A 25,787-nucleotide genomic window follows, 5' to 3' on the forward strand; every position below is an offset into this window, starting at 1 on the left:
GGGAACCTCTGTGCCCCCCCCCCCGAAGAAGCCTCCAAGGACCCCCCCAGGGAACTTCCAAGACCACCCCCCCCCCACGGAGACCTCTTCGACCCCCCCCCCCCCGGACACTTTGTGCCCCCCCCCCGGGACCCTCCGAACTCGCCCCCCCGACAAGGAACCTCTGAGCCCCCCTGGGGACCTCTGTGCCCCCCCCAGGAAACCTCTGAGACCCTCCCCAGGGGAACTGTGCCCCCCCCGCGGAGACCTCTGTGCCCCCCCCCAGGGACCCTCTGTGCCCCCCCCGCGGAGACCTCTGTGCCCCCCCCAGGGCCCCTCTGTGCCCCCCCCGCGGAGACCTCTGTGCCCCCCCCAGGGCCCCTCTGTGCCCCCCCCCCCGGCCCCAGAGAATCCCTTGGGCAGTTCCTGCCCCCCCCCGGGGGGGGTCGCTCTGAGCCTCTTTCCCTCCCCTCCCCCCCCCCAGACCCTCAATGCCAGCGAGGGGCAGAAGGTGCCCAAGAAGCTGCCCCCCCCCCCGCGCCGCCAGGAGCCCCCCCCCGAAGAAGAAGGTGAAGGTTTTGGGGGGGCTCTCCCCATGCCCCCCCCGCTCCCCCCCCCCCCCCCCCCCTTGGAGCTTTCTGCAGCTCAGAGGCTTTTTTTTTGGGGGGGTCCTCAAGCTGCTGTGTGCCCCCCCCCCGTGCCAGGAGGTGCCAAGGAAGAGAGAGGGCAGGCAGGGCAAGAAGGGTGAGTGAGGGTCCTGGGTGGGGGGGGCCGGGGGGGGGGGGCCGGGGGGGGCACTGCCAGGTTAATGCCCACCCCCCCCTGCCCCCCCCAGCACCAGCACCAGAGCCCAGAGCCCCCCCCCGCAGCAGGGAGCCAGGAGGCAGTGGGCAGAGCCTGGACCCGCAGGTGAGGCTGGCACAGGGCGGGCAGGGACTGGCACAGGGTGGGTAAAGGGTGGGACAGGACTGGCAAGGGTCGGCATAGGGTGGGTAGGAGTGGCACAGGGTGGGCATGGGCTGGCATAGAGTGGGTAAAGGGTGGTATAGGGCGGGCAGGGGTTGGCACAGGGTGGGCAGGCATTGGCATAAGGTGACAGGAGCTGGCATAGGGTGAGTAGGAGTGGCACAGGGTGGGCAAGGATGGGCATGGGCTGACAGAGGGTGGTATAGGGTGGGCATGGGCTGGCATAGGGTGACAAGGACTGGCACAGGGAGGGCTGGAGGTGGCAGAGGGTGGGCAAAGGTGGGCAAAGGTGGGCAGGGGCTGGCACAGAGTGGGCAAGGGGCGGCACAGGCTGGACTGGGGCTGTCAGAGGGTGGGCAGGGACTGGCACAGAGGGGGCAAAAGGTGGCACATGATGGGCAGAGGCTGGCACAGGGTGGAGGGCTGGGGGTCAGGAGGGTGCCCCCTCCCCTCACTCCCTCCCTGTCTGTGCCCAGGTGGCAGTGCCAGCCCAGCCTCTGCACCCGCTGCTGGCTGAGGCCCAGCAGTGCCAGGGCACCGTGGTGATGCCAGGGAACAGGGCACTGCTCAGCCTCAACCTGAGCCGTGAGTAGGGGGAGGGGGCAGGTGGTGGGCATGGAGGTGCCCCCCCACTGCCCTGCCCCACTCTGTGCCCACCCCCCCACAGACAACCAGGTCACCCAGCAGGGCCTCGGTGCCCTCCTGGCAGCGCTGCAGCAGCAGAGGGAGAGCAGGGCACAGGTGCCAGGGCAGCAGGGGCTGAGGAGGCTGCTGCTGGAGGTGAGCTGGGCATGGGGGTGGGCACTGCCACCAGGCCACCAGCTCTGTGGGACTGGCAGCATGGTGGGGCTGGCAGTGCCAGGGGGGTGGGCAGCACTATGGGGTGGGCATGGGTATGGGGGAGGCAGCAGTGTGGGCACACAGGAGGGTTGGCACCACCATGGGGCACACAATGAGACTGGCACCACCATGGGGCACACAGGAGGGTTGGCACCACCACGGGGCACACAGTGAGGCTGGCACCACAGTGGGGCACACAATGAGGCTGGCATCATGATGGTGGCACACAGGAGGGTTGGCACCACAATGGTGCCACACAGTGAGATTGGCACCACAATGGGGCACACAATGAGGCTGGCACCACCATGGGGCACACAGCAGGGCTGGCACCACAATGGTGGCACACAGTGAGGCTGGCACCACCATGGGGCACACAATGAGATTGGCACCACAATGGTGGCACACAGTGAGGCTGGCACCACCATGGGGCACACAGCAGGGCTGGCACCACTATGGTGGCACACAGTGAGGCTGGCACCACCACGGGGCACACAGCAGGGCTGGCACCACTATGGTGGCACACAATGAGGCTGGCACCACCATGGGGCACACAATGAGATTGGCACCACAATGGTGGCACACAGTGAGGCTGGCACCACCATGGGGCACACAATGAGATTGGCACCACTATGGTGGCACACAGTGAGGCTGGCACCACCACGGGGCACACAGCAGGGCTGGCACCACTATGGTGGCACACAATGAGGCTGGCACCACCATGGGGCACACAATGAGATTGGCACCACAATGGTGGCACACAGTGAGGCTGGCACCACCATGGGGCACACAATGAGATTGGCACCACTATGGTGGCACACAGTGAGGCTGGCACCACCATGGGGCACACAATGAGATTGGCACCACAACAGTGGCACCACCTGACCCAATGCCCCTCCCATCCCCCCCAGGGCAACCGAATCCCCTGTGCCAGCCCAGCCTGGGCACAGCTCCGGCAGCTGCTGCCAGCTTGGGACCCCTCCCCCCTTAGAGACCAGGGGGAGGAGGAGGAAGAGGAGGAGGAGGCAGAGGAGGAGCAGCTGCAGGGCAGCAGCTGAGCTGCGGCTGGCACCGAGGCTGGCAGCGAGGCTGGCACCGAGGCTGGCAGCAGGGGGCAGAGAGGCAGCAGAGCCTTGGCAGTGCCACCTGCGGCTGTGGCTCTCTATTATGTATAATATATATAACCCCCCCGGGGGGGGCACGGGGGGGGGGCGGGGGGGCGAAGGGAGCTGGGGGCACCTCCTCGGGACCCCCCCCCGGGGGTGTCCCCCCCCCGCGCGTGTGCCCTCCTCCAACCCCCCCCTGGCATCATCCCCCAAGGGACCCCCCCGCGAATGGGGGGGGGGGGGGGGAGAGGTTGTGGGGAGCTTTGGGGGGGGGATTTGGGGGTAGGGGGTTTGGGGGGGGTCTCCCTTCTCTGTTGTCCTCTCCCCCCCCCTAAGGACCCCCTAAAAGCCTGGGGGGGGGACTTGGGGGGGGTGGTTTTGAGGGGGGGGCTTGGGGGGGGTGGTTTTGAGGGGGGGGTTTGGGGGGGGTCTCCCTTCTCTGTTGTCCCTTCCCCCCCCCCATGATTGTCCCTCAGGGACCCCTCCCATGAATGCCAGAGTGGGGGGCAGGGGGCAGGGGGGGTGGATTTGGGGGGGGTCTTCCCTTCTCTGTTGTCCCCTCCCCCCCCCCAACTGTCCCCCAGGGTCCCCCCCCCACCAAAAGCCATGGGAGGAGGATTTTGGGGGGGGAGGGATTTTTGGGGGGGGGATTTTGGGAGGGGGGAGATTTTGGGGGGGGTCTTCCCTCTCTGTTGTCACCAGGATGGGGGGGGGGGGGGGGGGCCCGGGGGGGGTTATTTACATGGGGGGGGTCTCTATTTATAAGGTGGGGAGGGGGCTGCGGGGGGGGCACAGAACAAAGTGCATTTATACAGATCCAGCTCTGGGGGGCAGGGAGGGGGCACGGGGGGGGGGGGGCTGGGGGCTATTTCGGGGGGGGGGGGGCTGCTGCCATGCAGGATGAAAAGCCCCTCCCAGCTCCCCCCCAGTTCCAGCTACTTCTCTTCCCCCCCCCCCCCCAAAGTCCAGCAGTTTAAGGGGGGGGTTAAAGGCCCCCCCCAGGCCTTGCTCCTGGGTTGGAAGGACTCTGGGGGGGGTCACAAGGACCCTTCCCACTGCCCCCCCCCCCCCCGACAGTCCTCAGTGTGGTCAGAGGCAGGAATCTGGGGGGGGGTCCTCAGCCAGGGGGGCTCTGGAGCCTGGAAAGAAGGGAGGGAGGTGAGGGGGGGGCGGGGGGGGGCGGAGATGGATGGGGGGAGGGGAGGGGCATGGGGGGGGAGAGGATGGGGGGGGCTGGGGGGTAAAAGTGGGGGGGAGGGGGGGGAGGGGGGGGAGAGGAAGGGGGGGAGGAAGAGGGGGGAGAGGAAGAGGAGGAAGAGGAAGAGGGGGGAGAGGAAGGGGGGGAGAGGAAGGGGGGGAGAGGAAAGGGGGGGGAGAGGAAAGGGGGGGGAGAGGAAAGGGTAGGGGAGAGGAAGAGGAGGAAGAGGAAGAGGGGGGAGAGGAAGGGGGGGAGAGGAAAGGGGGGGGAGAGGAAAGGGGGGGGGAGGAAGAGGAGGAAGAGGAAGAGGGGGGAGAGGAAGAGGGGGAAGAGGAAGAGAGGGGAGAGGAAAGGGGGGGGGGAGGAAGAGGAGGAAGAGGAAGAGGGGGGAGAGGAAGAGGGGGGAGAGGAAGAGGGGGGAGAGGAAAGGGGGGGGAGAGGAAGAGGAGGAAGAGGAAGAGGGGGGAGGAAGAGGGGGGAGAGGAAGAGGAGGGAGAGGAAGGGGGGGGGGGGGTCCAGAGTGGGGCATGGGAGGACTTGGGGGGGGAGGGGGGAGGAGGCTTTGGGAGGAGGTTGGCACTGGGGGGGGGGCAGCGGTGCCAGCCTTACCCGGGGCGTTGGTGCCAGCCCCCTGCAGTGCCAGGCCCCGGGGGGGGCTGCTCCGGGGGGGTCCTCGCTGAGGCCTTCTGCCCCCCGCCGGGGGGGAGCTGCTGACGTCAGCGGGGGGGGGGCTGCGGCCCAGGGAGCTCAGCAGAGCTCTGTGGGCACCTTCCAGGGCCTGGGGGGGGGCACTGAGGTCATGACCCCTGCCCCCCCCCCTAAATTGTCCTTCCTCACCCCCCCCCCCAGCTCTCCCCCCTCTATTTTGGGGGCTGAAAGGGAAAGTTTGGGGTCGGGGGGGGTGGGGGGGGCTCATTTTGGGGGTCTCTGTGCCCCCCCCCCAGCCCCATTCCCTAACACCCTGCTGGGACCCCCCCCAAAAAGGAAGGAGAGGGTCGGGGGGGGGGGATTTGGGGCACCCTCTGGGTGTGTGTCCCCCCCCAGCCCAGTTGGGACCCCCCCTAAATTTTGGGGTCTAAATAAAGGAGTGGGGGTCAGAGAGAGGTCATTTGGGGTCACTCTGTGCCCTCCCCCCCCCCCCAAATTGGGACCCCCCCCCAGAAAGGGATGAGGAGGGGGTCGGGGGGGGTGATTTGGGGTCCCCCTGTGCCCCCCCCCCGGGACCCCCCCACTTTGGGGCTCACTTTCAGCCTGTGGAGCTTCAGGCTCAGCTGCTCCATGGTGAGGAAGATGAGGTCAACGTCGCGGGGGGGGGGCCCGGGGGGGGTCCCCAGCCGCAGTGGGGGGGCTGAGGTGGGGGGGGGCATCCTGCAGGGCCCCCCCCGGGGGGCTGGGGGCTGCGGCCCGGGGCTGGGAGGGGCCTGAGGCTGTGCTGATGTAGAAGTAGTTGCCTGGAGGGGGGGGAGGGGAAGCGTTAGGGGGGGGGGAGGGGGCAGCTGGGGGGGTCAGGTGGCATCTGAGGGGGGTTGGTGGCATCTGAGGGAGGGTTGGTGGCATTTGAAGGAGGTTTGGTTGGCATCTGAGAGGGTTTGGTTTGCATCTAAGGAGGGGTTGGTGGCATCTGAAGGGGTCAGGTGGCATCAGAGGGCAGGTTGGTGGCAGCTGAGGGGGTCTGGTTGGCATCTAAGGGGGGTTGGTGGCATCTGAGGGGGCTTTGATGGTATCAGAGGGCAGGTTGGTGGCATCTGAGGGAGGTTGGTGGCATCTAAGGAGGGGTTGGTGGCATCTGAAGGTGTCAGGTGGCATCTGAGGGGGTTTGGTTGGCATCTAAGGGGGTTTGGTTGGCATCTAAGGGGGGCTGGTGGCAGCTGAGGGGGGGTTGGTGACATCCTAGGGGGGGTTGGTGACATCCTAGGGGGGGTTGGTGGCATCTGAGGGGGTTTGGTTGGCATCGGGGGGGATCCTCGAGGCCATATCCCGGAGCATCCCTGACAGTGCCCCCCTGGTGCCCGCCGTGGGGGCAGGGGCCTGGGGGGGTCTCTTTACCATCTACATTAGCTCCGCCTCCTTCCTGCAGCTCAGTTTCTGATTGGCTGCTGCCTGGCGAGGGCGTGGCCTCCTCAGCCCCCTCCTTACCCTGGGCTGTGCCCCCCAAGGGAAAGAGAGAGAGAGAGAGAGAGGGGGGAGAGGGCAGGGGTGAGCAGCACCCAGCACCCACCAGCACCCAGCACCAGCACCCAACAGCACCCAGCAGCACCCAGCAGCAGCACCCAGCAGCAGCACCCAGCACCAACACCCAGCAGCACCCAGCAGCAGCACCCAGCACCAACACCCAGCAGCACCCACCAGCACCCAGCACCAGCACCCAGCAGCACCCAGCAGCACCCAGCAGCACCCAGCAGCACCCAGCAGCAGCACCCAGCAGCAGCACCCAGCACCAACACCCAGCAGCACCCACCAGCACCCAGCACCAGCACCCAGCACCAACACCCAGCAGCACCCAGCACCAGCACCCAGCACCAACACCCAGCAGCACCCAGCACCCACCAGCACCCAGCAGCACCCAGCACCAGCACCCAGCACCAACACCCAGCTGCACCCAGCACCAGCACCCAGCACCCACCAGCACCCATCACCAGCGCCCAACACCAGCGCCCAGCACCAGCACCCAGCATCAGCACCCAGCAGCACCCAGCAGCAGCACCCAGCAGCAGCACCCAGCAGCACCCAGCACCAGCACCCAGCAGCACCCAGCAAGATGCCACCACCAGCACCCATAGGAACCCAGCACCCATCAAGATGCCACCACCAGCACCCAGCACCAGCACCCAGCACCCAGCTGCCCTCAGGCCTCACCACAGCCACACAGACCCCAAAGCCCCCCAGGCTCAGAGGGAAGAAGCTGCCCCCTGTGCCCCCTGCCCCCTGTGCCCCCTGCCCCCTGCCCCGTGTGCCCCCCAGGTGCCCTCTCTGCCCCCCTCTACCTTTCCTGACCACCCTGTAGCCGTTGGGGTCCTCGGGGGCAGCTCCCCCCCTGCTGGGTGCCCTCTTCTCGGCCCTTGGCACCTTGGCATGAGGGCTCTGCCAGCAGCTGCTGGGGGGTGGAGAGCGTCGAGTGCCAGCCGCAGGGGGCACCCCCTGGCATGGAGGCCGTGGGGGTGGCATCGTCCTCGGGCTCCAGCTCCCTGCCGGGCAGCAGCCTGCGGAGCAGCAGCAGCCGCAGGGACTCCACTGCAGGGGGAGGGGAGAGTGGGGAGGGGGTGGGGAGAGGGCACCCAGCCCTGCCCAGCCCCCACCCTGCAGCCAGCAGGCACAGACCCTCCCCAAAACAACCCTGCCCTGGCATGGTGCCACCCAGGGGGCATCACCAGCACAGAGTCACCACCCACAGCCTGCCCCAGCCCCTCCTGGCAGCCAAGCACTGGGCTGGCACTGGGGGCACCTGCAGGGCACCTCCAGCCCAACCTCCTGCAGCCAGCAGGGACAGACCCAACCAGAGACCACCCCCCAAAACAGCCTGGCCCTGGCATGGTGCCACCCAGGGGGCATCTCCCACCTCTCCCTGGGCAGCCTGTGCCAGGCTCTGCCCACCCTCAGCACCTCCAACTTCTCCTCTCCAACTCCCCCAAGCTCCTTTCCCCCTGCCCCAGCCTGGGGTTGCTGTGACCCAAGGGCACTGCCCAGCCCCTGCTGCCCTCAGCCCATGGCCTCTGTAGATGCCCTCCTGCCCTTCCAGCAGACCAAGCCTCGGTGCCCTCTGTGCCCTCTGTGCCCTCAGTGCCACCCACAGCCTGGGTTGAGGCCCCAGGGTCGAGGCTGGAGCCTCCCCCCCCTGACTCACCATCCTCCAGCGCTGCCTCAGCCAACCCCTCTGTGCCAGCTGGGCCTGGCAGGGGCAGCTGTGGGGGGGGTCCTGGGTGCTGGGCTGTGCCCACCTCCAGCTGGAGCCCCGTGGGCAGGGGGGCCCTGGGCAGCTCTTCATCCCCTTCCTCTACCTCGCTGCTGCCAGGCTCCTCCTCCAGCAGGGCCTGGGCCCCCCCCGCGGGCAGGAGGGGGTTGGCATTGTCATCTGCAGGGGGGCAGGGGCAGGGCTCAGCTCCACCTCCGTGCCCAGCAGCGGTGGGCACAGGCTGGAGGACCTCACCTGAGGAGCAATCTTCTGCCTCTGCCCCGGAGCTGGGGGCTGCAGGCAGCAGTGGGCAGACCTCGGGGTCGGGCAATGCCAAGCTGTGGGCACACAGAAGGGGGCAGTGGGCACCACTGACCCCCCCCACACACACCCTAGGGGTGGGCAGAGGCAGCTGAAGGCTCTGCAGGGCTGCCCCCAGAGCTCCTCTGCCCGTGCCAGGGCTGCCCCTGCAGCTGCTCACCCAGGCGGTGCCAGGCGGGCAGGCTCCGGGGGGCGGCGGGGGGGGGCGAAGCTGGCACTGCTGCTGGCACTGCTGCTGGCACTCCTGCTGGCACTCCTGCTGGCACTCTGCACGGCCTCCTCCAGCAGCTCCATCCACCTGCCCCCGGGCCAAGACCCCTGCGTTAGCCCCTCCGGGGGCGCTGCTGCCCATCCCCCCCCTCCCCTCCCCTGCCTGGCAGCGGCAGCAGTGCCAGCCCCGTGCCCTGTGCCACCTGTGCCACCCTTACGTGCTCCTCTCCGAGGAGGTCTGAGCCACCAGCTCGTAGATCTGAGGTCCCAGCTCCGAGGTGCAGATGATGAAGAGAGCTCTTTTGTCTGCCAGGGAGGGGAGGGAGGGCACAGCCTGGCACCCTGGCACCAGCCAAGGCAGCTCCTGCCTGCCACGCAGCCATGCCATGGGCTGGGGCAAGGCTGGCAGAGGCCTCGACTGGGGACCGAGGCCAACCCTGCCCCAGCAGTGCCAGGGGCAGCACCAAGCCATGGCCTCAGCACTTCAGCTCCAGGGGCTTGGAGACCACTCCTGGCAGGGGGACTCCATCACTGCCCCCTGGGCAAGCCTGGCACAGGCCTGGGCAAGCCTCGAGGGGCACAAATTGTTCCTGGTGGCCAAGCTGGAGCTGGCCTGGTGCCACCTGAGGCCTCCTGCCACATCACTTGGCCTTGGCAGCAGCCTCCTGCCAGGCAGTGCAGAGCCTCAGGAGGTCTCCCCTCAGCCTCCTCTTCCTCAGCCTCCCCCCCCCAGCCCCCTCTGCTCCTTCTCCCTGCTCCCCAGACCCTTCCTCCCCTCCCCTGCCCTCCCCTGTGCCCTCTGCACCCCCTCCTCCTCCTCCTCCACCTCCTCCTCCTCCACCTCCTCCACCTCCTCCACCTCCTCTGGCGCCCACCTGTGGCCACGGAGCGGATCAGCACCGAGGTGAGCTTGAGGACGGGGCTGAAGCTCTGCTTGGTGTCCGAGGAGCCCAAGGCCGTTTTGCTGTGGCACTTCAGCACCAACTTCTCGTCCTGCTTCTGCAGCAGCACCAAGAGGTCCTCCAGCAGCAGCACGTGAAGGTCTGGGGGGGGAGGAGGAGGAGGAGGAAGAAGAGAAGGAGGAAGAAGAGAAGGAGGAAGAAGAGGAGGAGGAGGAGAAGGAAGAGGAGGAGGAGGAGGAAGAGGAAGAAAAGAAGTAGGAGGAGGAAGAAAAGAAGGAGGAGGAAGAAGAAAAGAAGGAGGAAGAGAAGGAGGAGAAGGAAGAGGAAGAAGAGAAGGAGGAGAAGGAAGAGGAAGAAGAGAAGGAGGAGAAGGAAGAGGAAGAAGAGAAGGAGGAAGAAAAGAAAGAGGAGAAGAAGGAGAAGGAAGAGGAGGAGGAGGTGATGGAGGAAGAGGAGGAAGAAAAGGAGGAGGAGGAGGAGGGAAGTGACAGGAGACAACCTCAAGCTCCAGCATCCCCCCGCAGGAGGAACCTCCCTGGGCTCGCAGCCAGGAGCAGAGCAGGCTGCAGGGGGGGGTCAGGGGGGTTGGGGATGCTAAAGGTGGTCCCAGCAAGAACTGGGAAGCTGCAGCTGATCCCTAAGGAAGCTGAGGATGATCCCAGGGGGCAGATCCCAGGGGGCAGCAGATCCCAGGGGGCAGCAGATCCCAGGGGGCAGCAGCAGACCCCAGGGGCAGCAGCAGCAGATCCCAGGGGGCAGCAGATCCCAGGGGCAGCAGATCCCAGGGGGCAGCAGATCCCAGGGGGCAGCAGATCCCAGGGGCAGCAGCAGCAGATCCCAGGGGGCAGATCCCAGGGGCAGCAGATCCCTACCCACAGTCTTGTCCTTGCTGACTCTCCAGCTGAGGGCCCCCTCGTGGATCATGCACCGGGAGGTGAGGTCCAGGTTCTGCAAGAGGATCACAGAGCCACAGAGTGCCAGGGGCTGGCAGGGACCCCCAGAGCTCACCCAGTGCCACCCAGCCCCTGCCAGGGCAGCAGCACCCAGAGCAGGGCACACAGGGACACATCCAGGCAGGGGTTGAGCATCTCCAGGGAGGGAGACTCCACAGCCCGCCCTGGGCAGCCTGTGCCAGGGTCTCAGCATCCTCAACCTGTGCCAGGCAGGTTGGCAGAGAGCTCCAAGCTCAGCCATGCCAACCTCTCACCCAGCCCTGCCCAACCAACCAGACCATGGCACTCAGTGCCCCCCAGCCAGCCTTGGCTGCAGCCATGGGCACTGCACCACCTCCCTGGGCAGCCCATGCCAGTGCCAATCACTCTCTCTGCCAACAGCTTCCTCCTCACACCCAGCCTCAGCCTGCCCTGGCACAGCTTCAGCCTCTGTGCCCTGCTTCTGGCTCCAGCTGGGCACAACCTCCCTGCAGGCAGCTGCAGGCAGCAATCAGCTCTGCCCTGGCACCCTCCTCTGTGCCAGGCTGCACCCCCCCAGCTCCCTCAGCCTCTCCTCACAGGGCTGTGCCCCCTCCCCAGCCTTGCTGCCCTGCTCTGGGCACCTGCCAGCCCCTCAGCAGCTCTCTGCAATGCAGGAGCCCAGAGCTGGGCACAGCACTCCAGGGCTGGCCTGAGCAGTGCCAGCACAGGGGCACAAGAACCTCCCTGCTCCTGCTGCCCACACTGCTCCTCAGCCAGCCCAGGCTGCCCCTGCCTCTGCTGCCCACCTGGGCACACTGCTGCCTCCTCTGCAGCTGCCACCCAGCACCCCCAGGGCCCTCTCTGCCTGCCTGCTCTCAGCCACTCTGTGCCCAGCCTGTGCCACTGCTTGGCCTTGCTGTGCCCAAAGGGCAGAGCCCTGCCCTGAGCCTTCTTCACTCTCATCCCCTTGCCCTCTGCCCACCCATCCAGCCTGGCAAGGTGCCCTCTGCCAGGGCTCTGCTCCCCTCCAACACCTCCACTGCTGCTGCCAACTTGGTGCCAGCTGCAAACTGACTGCAAACTGCTTGGGGTTGCTGTGCCCAAGGTGTAGAGCCTGGGACTTGTTCCATCTCATCCCCTTGGCCTCTGCCCACCCATCCAGCCTGGCAAGGTGCCCTCTGCCAGGGGCTCTGCTCCCCTCCAGCACCTCCACACTGCTCCTAGCTTGGTGCCAGCTGTGAGCTCACTGCTGCTGCCCTCAGTGCCCTGCTCCAGCTCATCAATAAAGACACTGCCCAGGCCTGTGCCCAGCACTGATCCCTGGGGGGCACAGCACCAGCGGCTGGCAGGTGATGATGATGATGATGATGATGGTGACCATGGGAGCTCCGCAGACTCCCTGCAGCAGGAGGGGAGGGTCGGGGGGTGGGGGAGGGGCTGCCTACCTTGAACTCTGCGGCCAGAGGGTTGCTGGTGCGCTCCAGGGAGGTGGCATCCAGGCGCTTCTGGTAGCCCTCCAGGCGCTGCCTGTTCTCCGCCCTCTTCACGGCCTCGTTCACATGCTTCAGGATGGCTCTGCACTGGTCCCGGGCCCTGCACAGCTTCTCCTGCTCCGAGCTGCCCACTGCAGGGCACACAGCGGGTGGCAGAACCTCAGCACCAACCCCAAGGGGCACAGGATGGGGACAAGCTCCTGGCACCCAACCCTGCTGCCCTGCGGCTGCCCAGGGGATCAGAGCATCCTCAGCACCTCCCCAGCCTGCTGCTTTCTGCTGGCTCCTTCCTGCTGCTCTGAGGGCCCAAAGAAGGTCCCAGAGTAGTCCAAGGAGCTGCTGGGGATGGGGACAAGGTCCTGGCACTCAGAGATGGGATGGGGCAAGGTCCTGGCACTCAGAGATGGGATGGGGACAAGGTCCTGGCACTCAGAGATGGGATGGGGACAAGGTCCTGGCAATCCCAAGTGTGATGGGGACAAGCTCCTGGCACCCAACCCTGCTGCCTTGCAGCTCCTCAGGGCATTTGCTCCTGGCACCCAGAGATGGGATGGGGACAATCTCCTGGCACCCAGAGATGGGATGGGGACAATCTCCTGGCATCCCAAAGTGGGATGGGGACAAGCTCCTGGCACCCCAAAGTGGGATGGGGACAAGTTTGCAGCTCCCCAACCCTGATGCCCTGCAGCTGCCCAGGGGATCAGAGCATCCTCAGCACCTCCCCAGCCTGCTGCTTTCTGCTGGCTCCTTCCTGCTGCTCTGAGTGCCCAAAGAAGGTCCCAGAGGAGCCCAAGGAGCTGCTGGGGATGGGGACAAGGTCCTGGCACTCAGAGATGGGATGGGGACAAGCTCCTGGCACCCAAAGGTGGGACAGGGACAAGCTCCTGGCACCCCAAAGTGGTATAGGGACAAGTTTGCAGCTCCCCAACCCTGCTGCCCTGCAGCTCCCCAGGACATTTGCTCCTGGCACCCAAAGGTGGGATGGGGACAAGGTCCTGGCACTGAGAGGTGAGATGGGCACAAGCTCCTGGCACCCAACCCTGCTGCTTGCTCCTGGCTCCGTCGCAGGGCTCTGGGTGGTGCCAGAGGAGCCCAGGCCGGCGGCGGGGGGGAGGGGCAGGGGGCGGCGGTGCCCGCGGCGGGCAGTGCCCACCCTCGGTGTGCCTGATGATGCTCTCCAGCAGCAGGGGGTACTTGGTCAGCCGCTGCATCTCCGACACGATCAGGTCCTTCAGCTGCAGGCGCCGGCACTGGGGGTGGCTCTCTGCTTCCTGGGGGGGGGGAGGCAGAGCAAGGTGAGAAGAGGCCCCGAGGGGGGCTGGGCTGGGCTGGGGGAGGGGCAGAAGCCCAAGCGGCACAGGGAGGGGGCAGGAGCGCCCCCCGCAGGCGAGCCCCAGACCTGCATGAAGAGCTGGAAGCGACTCTCCTTGCGCTGCTTGGTCTTGATCAGCTCCAGGGCGATGGATTGGTAGGAGCAGAAGTCTGCAGCCACCTGCTGGATCTCCTCCTTGGCCAGGCCATCGAACTGGCATCGGGGAGGGCAGGAGGCACGGGGGGGAGGGCAGGAGGGGAGGGAGGGGAGGGCAGGAGGGGAGGAGGGAAGCTCAGGACCCTCTCAGCCAGGCTTTGGCCCTGAGGCACCTCCACCTCCCTTCCAAGATGCCAACCGGGCTGGGGGTGAGGGATTGCTTAAAGGCCAAGGACCCTGAGGATCCTCCTGCCCTTGCCCGCGGGCACAGACACCCCCAACCTGCCCAGGGTGCCCTAAGGCCTCCCCCAGCCTGGTCCTTCACCCCCCCGGGGGTCCTTACCCGAGACAGCATCAGGTCCCCGATTTCCTTGATGATTGGTCCCTCCTCCCGCAGCTTCCTCATGGATTCCGAGAGGGAATCTGGGCAAGGAGGGGCAGAGGCCACCAGGAGCCACCCTCAGGAGGCTGCCCTGAGGCCACCCCCAGGCTGCCAGCCCAGATGCCAGCCCCAGAAGGTGCCACTTGGCTGCACAGCTGAAAGCCAGAGGGGGTTTGGATTGCTGCTGGGGACAGAGCTTGGGGCTCTGAGGAGTGGGAGACAGAGCAGGGAGGGACCTGCTGGGCAGCAGCTGCACAGGGCAGGGCCTGGCACGGCTGGGGGGCAGCAAAGTGCCCAGCAGCCAGCAGGGTGCCCACATGGCCACAAAGGTCCCCCCAAGGCTCTGCTGGGGGCATGGGCAGAGTGTGGGCAGCAGGGCAAGGGTTAGGTGCTGCTGCCACTCTGCTGGGCCCTGGGCAGGGCACCTCTGGAATGCCAGGGGGGGCCAGGGCTGAGCTCAACCCCCCACAGTGCCAGGGGCTGGGAGGTGCTGGAGAGAGCCCAGGGGGGGCTGGGGAGGTGCTGAGGGGCCTGGAGCAGCTCTGGCAGGGGCAGAGGCTGAGCCCTGCCTGGGCTGAGAGCCTGCAGGAGAGCAGCCCCAGAGGGCATCTGGGCAGTGCCCAGCAACAGCTCAAGGGTGAGGGAGGGGAGGCAAGAGGCTGGGGCTGGCATCTGCTGAGTGGTGCCAAGGGGCACAAAGTGGGTGCCAGGAGGAGGAAGTTGTTTGCTGTGAGGGTGCTGAGGCCTGGAGCAGGCTGCCCAGAGAGGCTGTGGAGCCTCCTGGTGTGCAGAGCTGCCAAGCCCTGCCCTGGGCACTGTGCCCCCTGGGCAAGCTGCTGGAGCAGGGCTGGAGGGTGCAGGAGATGCCCTCCAGAGCTCCTTTCCCACTCCTCCACGCTGGCATTTGGGAATCTCTGTGCCCTGTGCTACCCCCCTGGGAGGTGGCAGGGCCTGGCACCACCCTGCCGAGGGCAGCTGCCCAGGGGAGTGCCAGCAGAGGGTGGCCCTGGCCGGGTGGCAGCAGCAGAGCAGGGAGCAGCTTACTGTGGATGTCGATGAGGTCAGGGAGGTTGGGGAAGAGCAGTGCCAGCTCCTCCCGGGACAGGAGGTTCTCCCTCCTCATCCTCTGGTAGAAGAGCAGGTCCAGCACCCGCAGCGTGCGCAGGTGAGAGGCCTCCGTGGCAAAGAGCTCTGCGGGAGGGAGCAGCGCTGGGGGGGCGGCCCCGAGGGGACCCTGCCCGGGGGCTGGGGCAGCTGGACCCACGGGGGGGGGCTGGACCCACGGGGTGGAGGTTCTGTCCCCACTGGGGGGGCCTGTTCCCACGGGGGGGGAGGTTCTGTCCCCATGGGTGGGGGAGGTTCTGTCCCCACGGGGGGGGGAGGTTCCCACTTAGAGGAGGTTCTGTCTCCACTGGGGAGGTTCTGTCCCCACTTAGGGGAGGTTTTGTCCCCACGGGGGGGGAGGTTCTGTCCCCACTGGGGGGGGAGGTTCTGTCCCCACTTAGGGGAGGTTCTGTCCCCACTTAGGGGAGGTTCTGTCCCCATGGGGGGGGAGGTTTTGTCCCCACGGGGTGGAGATTCTGTCCCCACTGGGGGGGAGGTTTTGTCCCCACTGGGGAGGTTTTGTCCCCACGGGGGGGGAGGTTTTGTCCCCACGGGGGTGCAGATTCTGTCCCCACTCGGGGGGAGGTTCTGTCCCCACTGGGGGGGAGGTTCTGTCCCCACTGGGGGGGAGGTTCTGTCCCCACTAGGGGGGGAGGTTCTGTCCCCACGGGGGGGGAGGTTCTGTCCCCACTGGAGGGGAGGTTTTGTCCCCACGGGGGGGGAGGTTCTGTCCCCACTGGGGAGGTTCTGTCCCCACTGGGGGGGGGAGGTTCTGTCCCCATGGGGGGGGAGGTTTTGTCCCCACTGGGGAGGTTTTGTCCCCACGGGGGGGGAGGTTTTGTCCCCACGGGGGGGGAGGTTCTGTCCCCACTGGGGGGGAGGTTCTGTCCCCACGGGGGTGCAGATTCTGTCCCCACTTAGGGGAGGTTCTGTCCCCGTGGGTGGGGGAAGTTCTGTCCCCACTGGGGGGGGAGGTTCTGTCCCCACTGGGGGGGAGGTTTGGCCCCCCCGGGGGCTGCTGCTCACCGTTGATGACCTCCTGCCTGTCGATCTCCTTCTGGGGCAGGTTTGCCACCAGCTCCCTGCTGACCACCTGCTGCCAGCTCTGCCAGTCCAGCTCAGGCTCCAGGTCCGAGGCTTGGCCCTGCTCATCCTCCAGCAGGTGAGGCAGGAAAGGATCCAGCCCAAAGCCCAGGTTGGGAGATTCGATGCTCCTGGAAGGAGGGGCAGGAGCAGTTGGGTTGCTGGAAGCAGCCTCACAGCCAACCCCCCCCAAAAAGAGACCCGACCCAGGCTGACCCCAGCAGTCCCTGCCCCTTCCCCGACCCCCTCCCCGACCCCCACCCCCCCCACCCAGTGCCACCAATATCTACCTTGGGCCCTAATTGGCCTTGAGCACAAGCCTGGGCCTCTGGGCTCACAGACTACGGCCCCCAGAAGACAGCTACAGGGCTCCTGTGTGAGACACAAGGGAACAGAGCTGCCCCCCCCGACCCCCCCGGGCATGGGCACCTAAGGAGGGGGAGAGGCTCCTGCCCTCCTGCCACCACCTCCCCTCCTGCTCTCTTCAGGCCTCAACTGATGGAGAAGGCAAAGCTATACAGGACCCCCCCCCGGGGCTCTCAACCCCCCCCCCGACCTCAAATGGACCTCCCAAAGTTGAGGGGAGGGGGTGCAAACCCCCCCCCCCCCTGCGGTGACCCTCCTGGCTCTGGGGAAGAAGCAGCCCCCAGGGGTCGCGGTTGGCACGGCAGAGGGAGGGCAGTGCCCGGCGCTGGGCCACTCACCTGCGTCCCAGCTTCGGCGTGTAGGGGGGGGTGGGGTTCTCCAGGGACCTGGGGGGGATGGGGACAGTCAGCTGGGGGGGATGGGGACACACAGCCCCGGGGGGGATGGGGACAGTCAGCTGGGGGGGATGGGGACAGACAGCTCGGGGGGGATGGGGACAAACAGCCCCAGGGGGGATGGGGACAGACAGCCCCAGGGGGGATGGGGACAGACAGCCCCAGGGGATGGGGACAGACAGCTCGGTGGGGATGGGGACAGACAGCCAGGGGGTACGGGGGTGGGGGGCTCAGGACAGCCCTGGTGGCATCCTGGAGCCTCTCCTCCCGCAGGAGCCCCTCATGGGCTGGTGCCAGCGAGGAGAGGGTTTGGGGGGGGCAATCCCAAGCCCGATTTGGCCTCGGGAAAGGCCTTGAGGAGGCTGCGAGGAGCTGAGGCTGAGGCTGCAGAACCTCTGCCCCCCAGGGCACAGCTCAGCCCCTGCTGGCCTCTCCCCTTCCCCCCCTTCCCAGCTGCCTCCGAGCCCAAAATCTGCCCCCCCATCCACCAGCACCACCCCCCGAGGCGCGGGGGGTGCCCGGGCAGGGCTGTGCTGGCATCCCCCACCTGGTGGACAGGCTGGAAGCAGAGGAAGATGCTGACTGGTGCAGCCTGGCAGCCTCGGCAGCGGCATCCATGTCCACATCGCTGCGGGACCTGGGCACATTCTCTGCCTTCCTCGACCTCTTCAGCTCCTCCCTGCCCTTCAGGCTCTCCGAGCGACCCAGCCTGACCTCGGCTCGGCAGCTGCAGCAGGGAGGCAGAGTGCCCACACGGCCGGGGGCAGCCTCTTGGCACCACCACACCTCCCCCCCCGGGGGCTGGGGAGGGCACCTCAAAGGGCATGGGCAGAGCCTTCTGCTCCCTGCCCCAGGAGCAAGGGCAGGGTCCTGCGGCTGGGCTGGAGCAAGCCTCACTGCCAGCACAGGGGAGGGGGGGGGAGAAGTTAGCCCCGAGGGAAGGAGCTTGGGGGTGGGGGAGAAGCTGGGCAAGGGCAGAAGGGCAGTGGCAGCCTTGGGCTGCAGCCAGGGCAGGGCAGGCTGAGGGTGGCTCAGTGCCACAAGTCCCCTGCCAGGAGGCTGCTGCAGCTCCGCGGGAGGGTGCCCAGGGAGGTGCTTGAGGCCTCAGCCCTGGAGGTAGGCAGGGAGGGGCTGGGCAAGGCTCTGGGAGTGCTGAGCCAGAGCAGGATGTCCCTGCTGGGGGCCTGCCGGGGGCGAGGGTTGGCACTGGATGGGCTCCGGAGGTCCCTTCCAGATGGGGCCACTCTGGGACTCTGTCGCTGTCACTCTGTGGCTCAATCTGGCTCTGACTGTGACTGTCACTGGCTCTGAGGCTGACTCAAGGACTGTCACTCTGTCACTGTGACTCTGATGCTGTCCCTGCCCCTCTGTGCCTGCTGAGGCTGAGGCTGTGACTGTCACTGTCACTCTCTGACTCTGTCACTCTGACTCTGTGACTGCCACACTGTGACTGTCACTGTGCCTGACTCTGTGCCTGACTCTCTGTGACTGTGGCTCTGACCCTGTGACTGTCACTCTGTGACTGTGGCTCTGCCTCTGTGACTGTCACACTGTGACTGTGGCTCTGCCTCTGTGACTGTCACACTGTGACTCTGTGCCTGACTCTGTGACTGTCACTCTGCCTCTGTGACTGTCACTCTGTGACTCTGTGCCTGACTCTCTGTGACTGTCACACTGTGACTCTGTGCCTGACCCTGTGACTGTCACTCTGCCTCTGTGACTCTGATGCTGTCCCTGCCCCTCTGTGCCTGTTGAGGCTGAGGCTGTGACGGTCACTGTCACTCTGTGACACTGATGCTGTGGCTGCCACTCTATGGCTGTGGCTCTGATTCCGTGCCCTTGACTCTGCCCCTCTGTGCCAGCTGAGGCTGATGGTGCCACTGCCACTCTGCCACTCTGTGCCCACTGAGGATGATGCTGTCACTCTTGTCACTCTGTGCCCCTGACTGCCCCTCTGTGCCAGCTGAGGCTGACGGTGCCACTGCCACTCTGCCACTCTGTGCCCACTGAGGATGCTGCTGTCACTCTGTGCCCCTGACTCTGCCCCTCTGTGCCTGTTGAGGCTGATGTTGTGACTGCCACTGTCACTGACACTGATGCTGTGGCTGCCACTCCCTGTCTGTGGCTCTGATTCCGTGCCCTTGACTTTGCCCCTCTGTGCCAGCTGGTGCTGGTGCTGCTGCTGCCCCTCTGTGCCAGCTGGTGCTGCCCCTCTGTGCCAGCTGGTGCTGCCGCTGCCCCTCTGTGCCAGCTGGTGCTGGTGCTGCCCCTCTGTGCCAGCTGGTGCTATCCCTGCCCCTCTGTGCCAGCTGGTGCTGCCCCTCTGTGCCAGCTGGTGCTGCCCCTGCCCCTCCGTGCCCACCTGTCTGGCAGCAGCTCCTCGGTGCCGCCGCTGGCACGCCGCTGGCTGCCCTGCTCCTGGCCCTCCTGCTGCTGGCTGCTCTCGAAGTGCTGGATGATGTTCCTCACGCTGCCAGGCCTGACTGCTGGGCAGAAGCAGGGCACCAACCTCAGCCAGGCTGGGCTGGGCATGCCCCTGCTGCTGCCCACCCCTGCTGGCATCACAACCTCCCTGGGGGGAGCTGGGAGCGGAGTCCAGCTCGGGCTGGCGGAGGTGAAGGTGGTGCTGGTGGTGGCACCATGAGGTGGTGCTGCCAAGGTTGGGGGGCACCATGCACCCACCTGAGCCCACCCTGAGGGGCTGGGTGAGGAGGGTGGGGTGGGGGCTGGAGGCCAACTCAAAGTAAGCAGATGAGGGGAGGGGGGGGAAAGAAAAAGCTTTTACCTTCCACGGGGGACAAAGGGACATGAAATGCTGAAAGGAAAACAAAAGGGAGATGAGAAACCAGCCCTGGGGGCACAGGGCACGGGTGGGGGGCACAGGGCATGGGTGGGGGGCACAGGGCACGGGTGGGGGGCACAGAGCCCTGGGACCTGCTGCCCGGAGGAGGGCAGGGAGCGGCCGATGGGACCTGAGCGGTGCAGGTTGCCCTGCAGCAGTGCCCCAGAGGGTGACCCAAGCCACCTGGGCAGCCCCCCCCGAGGGCACGAAGGTGGCAGCAGCGCCCCCCGCTGGCCGCCGGACTCACTGCTCTGCGAGGAGGCCTTGGGCTTGCCGATGTACTTGAGGATGGGGTTGCGCTTCTTGTCCTCCAGGGCCTCCTTCTCCTTCCTGCTGCTGCTGCTCTGCTGGCACCACCCAGGGGGCAGCAACGGAGCCCAGGGTCAGCAGCACAGCCCCCAGGGTCAGCAGCACAGCCCCCAGGGTCAGCAGCACAGCCCCCAGGCTGGCACTGCCTGCTGCCCCCGTGGCACCAGGGTAAGGGACGGGGGCAAGGATCAGGCAGCTGGCAGCGAGGAGCTGCTGGAGGGGCAGGAGGCAGCTGCAGAGGGTCCAGGCCAGGCTGGAGCCAGGGGGGAGGGGAAGCAGAGAGGAGGCTTTGGGGGAGGCCTCCTGCAGCTCCCTGGCAGGGGCTTGGAGCCAGCTGGGGCTTGGCTTCCTCCCCCAGCAGGAGAGGAGATGCCCTCAAGGTGCCCCCTGGGGAGCTGGTGCCAGCTGCTGGGGCCTGCCCCTGGCTCACAGCAGCCCCATGGAGGCTCCAGGCTGGGGGGAAGGAGCTGGGGGCAGGAGCTGGTGCCAGCTGCTGGAGAGGAGGCAGGGGGTGCCCAGGTGGGCAGGAAGGGCAGCAGCAGCCTGGCTGGGCCCAGCCACAGCCTTTGGCTCTCTGCAGCTGGTCCAGAGGAGGCTGGAGCCAGGGCAGGGTTGGGCACCGCTGCCAGGGCACAGGAGCAGAGCAGATGCCCTCAGGGTGCCCCAGGGCAGCTCCAGCTGGGCCAGGAGGGAGCAACTTCTGCCCTGCAGCCGTGCCCAGGCCTGCCCAGGGGCACTGCTGGAGCCCCCAGGCCCTGCAGCTGTGGTGCTGAGGCCGTGGCTGAGCCCCAGGGCCCAGCTCCTGCCCGGCCTGGCCCAGACCCTGCCCAGCTCTGTGCCAGCCGCAGCCAGCGCCAGGGCCTGGGGGCAGAGCAGAGCTCTGGAGAGCTCCTGCGGGGGCAGCGCCGAGGCTGCGGGCCCCGGGCAGGGGGTGGGGGGGGCAGGGCAGGGTGGCACCAACCTTCTTGGGCTTGGGGAAGAAGGGCAACCACTTGTCCCTGTCGGGCAGGGCCTGGCACTTGTCGCTGGCACCAGGCGGGCGCAGCTCCCGGCAGCGGATGCCAATGTGGCTCATGTAGGTGCTGAGGGCAAAGGCCATGGGGGAGCTGCAAGAGAGGCAGCAGCAGGCTGCAGGCACAGCTCCAGCTGCAGGCACAGCTGCAGGGCACAGCTGCAGGGCACAGCTGCAGGGCACAGCTGCAGCTGCAGGCACAGCTGCAGGCACAGCTGCAGGCACAGCTGCAGGGCACAGCTCCAGCTGCAGGCACAGCTGCAGGCACAGCTGCAGGGTACAGGCACAGCTGCAGGGTACAGCTGCAGGGTACAGCTCCAGCTGCAGGCACAGCTCCAGCTGCAGGCACAGCTGCAGGCACAGCTGCAGGCACAGCTGGGCAGCAGCAGCAGAGGCTGCGACATCATCTCCCAGGGCTCCACCTGGGCAGCAGAGGGCACCTGGGTGGGCACCCAGGGAGGGGAGGCAGGGGGCAGGAGGGCACCGGGGGAATCCCCAGGCCCTGCAGGGGTCTCCAGCCCCTGGCACTGTGCCATGGCTTGGTGGTGCTGTCCTGGCAGTGCTGGGCACAGGCTTTGACCTCGATGCCCCTTCCAAGGTCTCCTCCAACCCCAATCCCCTGCCCAGCCCTGGGACTCCATCACCCATGGGCACACACAGCTCCCTCTGGGCAGCAGAGGGCGCCTGGGTGGGCACACAGGGAAGGAGGGGAAGGGGCAGGTTGGCACAGGTGGAATGCCCAGGCCTTGCAGAGGTCTCCATCCCCTGGCACTGTGTCATGGCATCTGGGTGGGCACACAGGGAAGGGAGGCAGGAGGCAGGTGAGGAGGCTGGGCAGGGGCAGGGCAGGAGCCTGAGGGCAGTGTTCAGCCTGCCCAGGATGGGCATGGAGGGGCTGGGGCAGGGTGCAGGGAAGGGCACAGAGGGGCTGGGGCAGGGGGCAGGCTGAGGGCACCTGGGGCCATGGTTGGCATGGGGCCAGAGGGCAAAAGGGGCACAGGGAGGGTGACCTGCAGTGCCCCAGGGCCACTCACCTCCTGTCCTCCTCATACTTGGACCTGCAGAGAGAGAGGGGAGGAAGGGGTCAAAGGGCAGGGGGGGTGGGCAGGGGGCTGTGGGCATCGTGCCCAGTACCAGCACAGAGTCACCACCCACAGCCTGCCCCAGCCCCTCCTGGCAGCCAAGCACTGGGCTGGCACTGGGGGCACCTGCAGGGCTCCTCCAGCCCAGCCCCCACCCTGCAGCCAGCAGGGACAGACCCAAACAGAGACCCCCCCCCCAAAACAGCCTGGCCCTGGCATGGTGCCACCCAGGGGGCATCTCCCACCTCTCTTGGGGCAGCCTGTGCCAGGCTCTGCCCACCCTCAGCACCTCCAACTTCTCCTTCTCTCCAATGCCAACCTCCCTCTTGGCACTCCCAACCCCTGCCCCCTGCTCCTGCCCCACACTCTGTGCCCAGCTCTGCAAGCTCTCCACAAGGCCTCGAGGGCATCTCCTGGCCTCTGCCTTGCCCCCTGGCACCACAGCCCAACCCCCCCTGGCTGCAGCCTCCTGCCAGGCAGTGCAGAGCCTCAGGAGGTCTCCCCTCAGCCTCCTCTTCCTCAGCCTCCCCCCCCCCCCTTCTGCTCCTTCTCCCTGCTCCCCAGACCCTTCCTCCCCTCCCCTGCCCTCCTCTGTGCCCTCTGCACCCCCTCCATGCCCTCCTGGCTTCCAGCAGTGCCAACCTCAGGTCCCCCTGGGTGGCTTTTGTGCCCCCAACCCCCCTGAGCTGTGCCACTCCTGCAGCCCTCAGTGCCCTGCGGAGGTCAGCTCCATCCCTCGGTGGCACAGCTGAGGAGCACCCAAGCAGCAGTGGGCACAGCCAAGACCCCTGAGGGGCACCTCTCAGCCCCCTCCCCACCTCCCTCTGCCCACCCTGTGCCCTCTTTGCCAAAGAGAAGCTGGCACAGGGCACAGGCAACCTGCAGAGCAGGCAGGGCCAAAGCAGCAGAGCTGAGCCTGCGCCTGCCCCAAACGCCTCTGCCCACCCCTTCAGCTGGCAGCTGCCTGGCAGATGGCACTCACAGGATGTCACCCAGCTGTGCCAGCTGCTTCTCTGCCACCTGCCTCTCCCTCTGGGGGTCCCCATCCAGCTCCAGGAGGTCATTCTCCCCATAGAGGCTGCCCAGGCCCATGGTGCGCTTGGTCCTGGGGAGGAGACGAAGGTAGGGCAGGGGGCAGGGGTGCCAAAGCTGGCAGCTGGCACCACCCCCACCCCCCGTGGTGGGCAGGAGCTGCTTCGAGGTGGGCAAAGAGGGCAGCTCTGGTACCTGTAGTCCTGGATCTGCTCCTGGATCTCAGGCATCACCAGCTCCTGGGCATCCAAGAGGGCAGCTCTGACGTCGTCCCCGTTCCGCAGGCGGCTCTCTGCGGGTGGCACAGGGGCACAGCTGGCACCCAGCAGCAGCTCCTCCACTGCCCTCCCTCCAGCCCAAGCCCTCAGCACCAGACACCTGCCAGGGACCAGCTCCAGCCCCCAGAAGGGGCCACAGGGACAGAGCTGAGCAGCTCCAGGCCCCAGACCCGAGAGGGCAGCAGGAAGAGACCTGCAGAGGTCCTCTGGGGTCCTCCTTTGGCATCTCCAGAGGGCATGGGCTGGGCTGGCACCCATGGCACCATGGCTGGGTGGAAGGCACCTGCAGAGCTCACCCAGCCCAACCCCCTGCAGCCAGCAGGGACAGACCCAAACAGAGACCCCCCCCACAAAACAGCCTGGCCCTGGCATGGTGCTACCCCAGAGGGCATCTCCCACCTCTCTCTGGGCAGCCTGTGCCAGGCTCTGCCCACCCTCAGCACCTCCAACTTCTCCTCTCCACTGCCAACCTCCATCTTGGCACTCCCAACCCCTGCCCCCTGCTCCTGCCCCCACAGCTCCTGCCCCACACTCTGTGCCCAGCTCTGTGCCCAGCTCTGCAAGCTCTCCACAAGGCCTCGAGGGCATCTCCTGGCCTCTGCCTTGCCCCCTGGCACCACAGCCCAACCCCCCCCTGTCTGCAGCCTCCTGCCAGGCAGTGCAGAGCCTCAGGAGGTCTCCCCTCAGCCTCCTCTTCCTCAGCCTCCCCCCCCCTGCTCTGCTCCTTCTCCCTGCTCCCCAGACCCTTCCTCCCCTGCCCTCCCCTGTGCCCTCTGCACCCCCTCCATGCCCTCCTGGCACTTAGGAGCCCAAACCCTGCCCCCAGCCTGCCAGCAGTGCCCTCCCCAGTGCCCAGCCCAGGGGCACAATCCCAGAGCCAGCAGGAGGTGCCAAGGTGCCAGGGCAGGCTCCCAGAGCCAGCAGGAGGTGCCAAGGTGCCAGGGCAGGCTCCCAGAGCTGTTCCTCACCAATCTCAGCCAGGAGCTGCTCAGAAACCTTCACTCGGAGAGGCTGTGGAGAGAGAAAAGAGCAGCTCAGGACCCAGCTCAGGACCCAGCTCAGGACCCAGCTCAGGACCCAGCTCAGGACCCAGCTCAGGACCCAGGGCAGGACCCAGCTCAGGACCCAGCTCAGGACCCAGGGCAGGACCCAGGGCAGGACCCAGCTCAGGACCCAGCTCAGGACCCAGGGCAGGACCCAGCTCAGGATCCAGCTCAGGACCCAGCTCAGGACCCAGCTCAGGACCCAGGGCAGGACCCAGGGCAGGACCCAGCTCAGGATCCAGCTCAGGACCCAGGGCAGGACCCAGCTCAGGACCCAGCTCAGGACCCAGCTCAGGATCCAGCTCAGGACCCAGCTCAGGACCCAGGGCAGGACCCAGGGCAGGACCCAGCTCAGGACCCAGCTCAGGACCCAGCTCAGGATCCAGCTCAGGACCCAGCTCAGGACCCAGGGCAGGACCCAGCTCAGGACCCAGCTCAGGACCCAGGGCAGGACCCAGGGCAGGACCCAGCTCAGGACCCAGCTCAGGACCCAGGGCAGGACCCAGGGCAGGACCCAAGGCAGGACCCAGGGCAGGACCCAGGGCAGGACCCAAGGCAGGACCCAGCTCAGGACCCAGCTCAGGACCCAGGGCAGGACCCAGGGCAGGACCCAGCTCAGGACCCAGCTCAGGACCCAGGGCAGGACCCAGGGCAGGACCCAGCTCAGGACCCAGGGCAGGACCCAGGGCAGGACCCAGCTCAGGACCCAGCTCAGGACCCAGCTCAGGACCCAGGGCAGGACCCAGCTCAGGACCCAGCGCAGGACCCAGGGCAGGACCCAGGGCAGGACCCAGCTCAGGACCCAGGGCAGGACCCAGGGCAGGACCCAGCTCAGGACCCAGCTCAGGACCCAGCTCAGGACCCAGGGCAGGACCCAGGGCAGGACCCAGGGCAGGGCAGAGCACTCCAGAGGTGCCCTGCCCAGGGCCCAGCAGAGTGGCAGCAGAACCTAACCCTTGCCCTGCTGCCCACCCTCTGCCCCATGCCCCCAGCAGAGCCTCGAGGGGACCTTTGTGCCCATGTGGGCACCCTGCTGGCTGCTGGGCACTTTGCTGCCCCTCCCGGCCCCACCCTGCCACACCCCAGCCCCACCCTGCCCTGGGCAGCCCCTCCCGGCCCCGCCCTGCCCCGCCCCGGCCCCGCCCTGCTCCTCACCGCGTTCCTGTCCAGGAAGATGCTGAGGATGTCCCTGGCCAAGGCCCTGCAGTCCCTGGGGCTGCTCTGCTGGCAGACATCAGAGCAGAGGTAGAAGAGCTGCAGGGGAGAGCAGAGCAGGAGGAGGAGGAGGAGGAGAAGGAGGAAGGAAGAAGGAAGAGTGTGGGAGGAGTAAGGAGGAGAAGGGGAGGAGGAAGGGAGAGAGGAGGAAGAAAGAGAGGGGGGGAAAGAAGGGAGAGAGGGGGGAGGAGGAGAGGGGGAGAAAGAGGAGAGGAGGAGGAGGGAGAAGAGGGAGAAGGAGGAAGAAAAGAGAGGAGGAGGAAGAGGGAGGAGGAGGAAGAGGGAGGAGGAGGAAGAGGGAGGAAGGAGGAAGAGGGAGGAAGGAGGAAGAGGGAGGAAGGAGGAAGAGGGAGGAAGGAGG

General features: G+C 67.1%; 1 protein-coding gene across 1 annotated transcript in view; it reads right to left on the minus strand.

Annotated features, from left to right (window-relative positions):
- Positions 1 to 2,912: 2,912 nt before the first annotated feature.
- The window catches only part of LOC135192784 (rho guanine nucleotide exchange factor 11-like), a 41,455-nt gene continuing 18,580 nt past the window's right edge, over positions 2,913 to 25,787 (minus strand). Inside the window, 30 exon segments of the mRNA XM_064176161.1 lie at positions 2,913 to 4,027; positions 4,696 to 4,864; positions 5,331 to 5,489; positions 5,491 to 5,537; positions 6,133 to 6,228; positions 7,071 to 7,111; positions 7,113 to 7,317; positions 7,928 to 8,155; positions 8,231 to 8,313; positions 8,457 to 8,594; positions 8,725 to 8,812; positions 9,382 to 9,549; positions 10,281 to 10,356; positions 11,768 to 11,946; positions 12,969 to 13,086; positions 13,215 to 13,340; positions 13,627 to 13,706; positions 14,710 to 14,856; positions 15,796 to 15,983; positions 16,557 to 16,604; positions 17,161 to 17,340; positions 18,976 to 19,099; positions 19,399 to 19,428; positions 19,703 to 19,802; positions 20,726 to 20,870; positions 21,811 to 21,834; positions 22,841 to 22,963; positions 23,086 to 23,182; positions 24,137 to 24,179; positions 25,367 to 25,465. Of these exon segments, the coding sequence (XP_064032231.1) occupies positions 3,978 to 4,027; positions 4,696 to 4,864; positions 5,331 to 5,489; positions 5,491 to 5,537; positions 6,133 to 6,228; positions 7,071 to 7,111; positions 7,113 to 7,317; positions 7,928 to 8,155; positions 8,231 to 8,313; positions 8,457 to 8,594; positions 8,725 to 8,812; positions 9,382 to 9,549; positions 10,281 to 10,356; positions 11,768 to 11,946; positions 12,969 to 13,086; positions 13,215 to 13,340; positions 13,627 to 13,706; positions 14,710 to 14,856; positions 15,796 to 15,983; positions 16,557 to 16,604; positions 17,161 to 17,340; positions 18,976 to 19,099; positions 19,399 to 19,428; positions 19,703 to 19,802; positions 20,726 to 20,870; positions 21,811 to 21,834; positions 22,841 to 22,963; positions 23,086 to 23,182; positions 24,137 to 24,179; positions 25,367 to 25,465 (3,399 nt within the window). The 3' untranslated portion in view covers positions 2,913 to 3,977.

The sequence above is a fragment of the Pogoniulus pusillus genome, chromosome 43 (assembly GCF_015220805.1).
Source record: "Pogoniulus pusillus isolate bPogPus1 chromosome 43, bPogPus1.pri, whole genome shotgun sequence".
Classification (NCBI taxonomy): Eukaryota; Metazoa; Chordata; class Aves; order Piciformes; family Lybiidae; genus Pogoniulus; species Pogoniulus pusillus.